Source organism: Babylonia areolata, chromosome 33 (genome assembly GCF_041734735.1).
Source record: "Babylonia areolata isolate BAREFJ2019XMU chromosome 33, ASM4173473v1, whole genome shotgun sequence".
Classification (NCBI taxonomy): Eukaryota; Metazoa; Mollusca; class Gastropoda; order Neogastropoda; family Buccinidae; genus Babylonia; species Babylonia areolata.
In genome coordinates, this window is record NC_134908.1 from 9,511,121 (window position 1) to 9,516,120 (window position 5,000).

General features: G+C 42.9%; 1 protein-coding gene across 4 annotated transcripts in view; it reads right to left on the reverse strand.

Moving 5' to 3' along the window:
• LOC143277146 (uncharacterized) overlaps positions 1-5,000 on the reverse strand; it is a 106,296-nt gene that overhangs the window by 83,801 nt on the left and 17,495 nt on the right. For 3 of the 4 annotated variants that reach the window (XM_076581889.1, XM_076581890.1, XM_076581893.1), the window contains exons 3-4: positions 4,502-4,699; positions 736-924 (exon numbers count right to left, since the gene is read on the reverse strand). In XM_076581889.1, coding sequence (XP_076438004.1) covers positions 736-924; positions 4,502-4,699 — 387 coding nt within the window. Of the gene's footprint in view, positions 1-735; positions 925-2,587; positions 2,624-4,501; positions 4,700-5,000 lie in introns of all 4 variants that reach the window. The other variant, XM_076581891.1, reaches the window with a different exon arrangement.

The following is a 5,000-nucleotide window of genomic DNA, read 5'->3' on the forward strand; positions in this document are numbered from 1 at the left end:
TATTCATCACTGAATTAGTGCATGGAATTGAAAATAGTCAAAACACGTCAATAACATTTTAAAATATTATTTAATTCATTTCAATATATGATATCTTTCTTTAACTTCCAGGCATGAAATATGACCCTAACTACAAACAAAGCCAATACAACTATTACCAACAAAATCTAAAAAGAATTGAGAATGATAAAAAAGAAAAAAATGAAATGAGAAATAAACACCACAACCAAAAGAACAAAACAAAACAAAAAAGCAATGCAGTCAGCGGTTTCAGCAAAAATAAGAAAGAACTGATATATGAAAAGATATGGGCGTCAACAGTGCAAAATTCACATTTTATATAGTCTATTGAATTCATACTGACCTGTTTGCTAAGGTCATGTTTAAAAAAAAATCAATAACAATGCATTGTAACAATACTATTCATATCCATTTGTTGTATGGCTTTACTTCGCACAAGTTACACTGCCCATTATGATTGTGATGATAATGACAATAACAACAACAATAATGATACTCATAATCATAAGAAGAAGAAGAAGAGCACAAAGAAGAACGAGATAAGTGAATGAATGAATGGTTTTGTTTTTTGTTGTTGTTTGTTTGTTTGTTTTTTATTGTTAAGAAAATTTAACAACAATAACAATACTACTACTACTAATAATAATAATAATAGTAATAACAATAATAATTAGAATAACAGAATTCTCTTTTTTCTTCTTCCTTGTCACTTACATCTCCATCTTCTTCCTGCGACATTTCGGACATCCTCGACCCTCTCCTCCTCGCTCCTGGCACGTGGCTGTGGGGGCGCTGCTTTGAGCGCTGGCCCCGCCCCCTGGAGGCGGGGCTAGGACTACCTTGACTCGACCTTGGGGTCAGGAGAGGCAAGACGTCTTCGTCCCCTTTCCTGCTGGTTGAGGCCTGCCGAGCAACGAAAACAGAACGCCGTAGTCCACACAAAAAGCCTATAGCTCCCGTTGGTATAGGCCTTTTTGGTCCGCATGTCCACCTCTCTTTTCTGTCTGTCACAACTGATGATTACTTGAAGAAACAGCGATCAGTCATCAACGAAAGGGGAGAAAGACTTGTGGAGCTTTTCGCTCTTCAACCAGTAGACAGTATAGTGACAATGGATCATGGAACAGATTGAGGACCCGTATCCCGAACAAAATGCCTATACCTCCGTAGGTATAGGCCATTTGGGACTCGGGTCTGCTAACTTCTCTCTCTACCCTGTGTGTCACATCTGATGATAACGTGACGGAACAATGGTCAGTCATCAACAAAAGAGTGGGGGAATAGGAGGAGGCGGTGGGGAGGAGGGGGGGGAGAAGAGAGAGAAAGCCCGTTCAGTTATTGATACTTCATACGGCAGCCAGCCTGGTTACGATAGTGACCATGGATTGTGCAACAGAACGAGGGCCCGAAAGCCGCACAAAAAGCCTATACTTCCATAGGTATAGGCCTTTTGGTACAAACTTCTACTGATTTCTCCTTCTCTGTTAGTCGATCCGTCACAACTGGCGATTCCTTGATGGCGCAGCGGTCAGTTATCGCTCCAAAGTTCTCAAGTGTCCACAAAAAGATCGAGTGCTTCTTCTGCGTACGTGGGCTGCAACTCCCACGCTAAAGATTTTTTGTTTTTGTGGTGGTGTTTTTATCCGGCCATGTAGGCAGCCATACTCCGGACGTTGGGTACTCTCACTCATAATCATGTAAAAGTTTTACAGAGTTATCCTCAAGTGTTTGCTCGGTTTTAGCACAATGAGCACATCATTTCAATGTAAAGCTAAATGGCAGTAGAATACGCTGCAAAACAAAAGAAACATATAAAACACAAACAGGAATCTGAAGGCGAAGGGACTGAAGTGGAGGGGTATGGAAAAACAAGGTGGAAATTGACCAGACAAGTGGTTTGGGTTTTTTTTCTTCTCTGGGCGGGGTGGGGGTAGGGAGAGGATGCGAGGTGGGCGTGTGGGTGTCAAGGACATTCAACAACCTGTGCACGTGTTCAGAAAAACATTAGTCAACACGCTTCAGAGAACAGCAATACACAGCAAACAGAATCCAACTATGAAAGCACTGCCGCCGCAAAGAAGAAAAAAAATAAAAATAAAATAAAATAGAAATAAATAAATAAATGAATAAATAAAAAGCCGCCTGCACCATTTCACATCTAATAGCGCAACTACCGGCTACTTTTGTTATTTTGACAGTAATAAAGATAAAGAAACGATGATAAGACTTTTTTTTTCAGAAATCAGTAGAATTCCTCCCATCATTTGCGACAGTGAACGACCATTGCTTACTACTGCGTAGCTCTTCTTGCTTCAAAACGCTGGAGCAATATGCCAAGGCAATTTCTTCCATCAAGCTGAATGTAAGAGAGAAACACGATCTAACAATCTAGAATCTGTTTACTTGCAAACCTGGATCGAGCGATAAGCAGCTTTTTCACATAAGCTGAATCTCAAAGACAATATTATCTAAAAACTAACTGAAAAAGCTTGAGCGATAAGCAAGAAAACACGGTCTAATACCCGCCAAGAATCGTTTTTGTTTTTTTGGGGTTTTTTTTAAATACCTGGTCTGTCTTGACTTTTCTCCTGCCTTTATCAGCCTGCAGGTAAGAAATGGAATTCAGCACACCTGCAGAACTGGTATATGTTCTTAAGTTCAACATACAATTACCTTTGAATACCTTTTAAATTGAGGCTTTCTTTTAAGTGGCATAAAAAAAAAAAAAAATTCAAATGTGTCACAAGCTATTTCGACTGTGGACACAATGAAAACGTATCAAAAACTACTTCACTTTGGTTGTGTGGAGCTTCTTTAACTCTCTCCATACGAACGGCGAAAGAGACGACGTCAACAGCGTTTCACCCCAATTACCATCATCAAAATATTGCAAGCGGAAGGCTCTTATACTGAAGAGGTGAATGTTGACAAAGAATACCACAATTCTACCGGCAGAAGCTAAAGGTTGGGTCATTCAAACACCCACTGGACATCCGAGGGGTCTGTGTAGAGGAGAAGAGAGGACTGGCCGTACTGAGTGAGTTAACGATGAATTTTTTTTTTTTTAATGGTTCAGGAGTTTCAACAAACAACCTTTAAGATGCAGCACTTTTTTTTTTTTTTTTTTGACTGAGCAAGATTAAAAAACAATAAAATAAAATAAGACCTGTTTCGTTCATCTACAGGTAACGATCATTCACCCTGTATGCAAAACCAGTGCAAAGTACATTACTGCCGCCCCTCCCCCCTCCCCCTTCCACCCCTTCCTCCCTACCGCTCAACCACCACACTCCCTCTGACAAAAAAACCAAACAAACAACCCCCCCCCCAAAAAAAAAAAAACACACAAAAAAAACACCCCTTCCTAAACCACCAACACAAACACCACGCGATTAGTGTTCGATCACCACCACGACACGCAACCTGCTGATTAATCAGTCAATAAAACCAGTCCATCACTCAATCAATCAATCAATCAATCACTCAATCGATGATTATACCCGATCGCGTTTCTGAGACACACTGCTCAAGCTCTGCGACTTTGGCGTCCTCTGAGAACGCAAGTGACGGGGGGAAGGGGTTCGGGTTCGATTCGATCGCGGAGACAACAGCGGAAGAAGGGCTTCCTCATACTTCTTTGATCGTTCATCCTGTGTCAGTCAGTCAGCCATGGCAAGCAACGATGTGTATGTATGTATGTATGTATGATTGTGTATATATATATATACACACACACACACATGCGCGCAGACGCACACATACACGCACACACGCACACATATACATAAAACAAAACACACACACATGCACACACGCACATGCACACACACACACACACATACATTAAAGAACACAGGCATTCACACACACACACACACACACACACACACACACACACACACACACACACACACACACACTCACGCACATTAAATAACACAAACATTAACATATACGCATAAGCAAATAAGCACACACACACACACACACACACACACACACACACACACACACACACACACACACACATTAAAACAACACTAACATTAATAGGCAAACACACACACACACACACACACACACACACACACACACACACACACACACACAACCACCACCCACCCACCCACCCACACAAACAACAAAAACACCACCACCAACAACAACAAAAACACCACCACCACCAACAACAAAAACACCACCACCACCAACAACAACAAAAACACCACCACCAACAAAAACAAAAACACCACCACCAACAACAACAAAAACACCACCACCACCACCAACAACAACGAAAGCATAAACACAGAACACACACACACACACACACACACACACACACACACACTACCACCACCCACCCACACACACACACAAACAACAAAAACACCACCAACAACAACAACACCAAAAGCACAAACGACAGAACACACACACACACACACACACACACACACACACACACACACTCACTCACCCGCACGCGCCGCACGAGCTGAATCTTGGCAATCTCCTCCAGCTTCTTCTTGATCTCAGACTGGCGCGAGCGCTCCATGTCGAGGGTCTTGTGGACGATGGCCTGGGCCAGCATGTCCTTCACGTGCTTCTTGTGCTCCCTGCGGCTCATGTTCAGCCGGTAGGTCGCCTCCGACACGATCTCTCCACGCCTTGACACCTGTGTACAGCGTGAAGGACAATGAATAATGTGCTCCTTACGGCTCATGTTCAGCCTGTAGGTCACCTCCGACATGATCTCGCCACGCCTCGACACCTGTGTACAGCGTGAAGGACAATTAATAATGTGCTCCTTGCGGCTCATGTTCAGCCTGTAGGTCACCTCCGACATGATCTTGCCACGCCTCGACACCTGTGTACAGCGTGAAGGACAATGAATAATGTGCTCCTTACGGCTCATGTTCAGCCTGTAGGTCACCTCCGACACGATCTCTCCACGCCTTGACACCTGTGTACAGCGT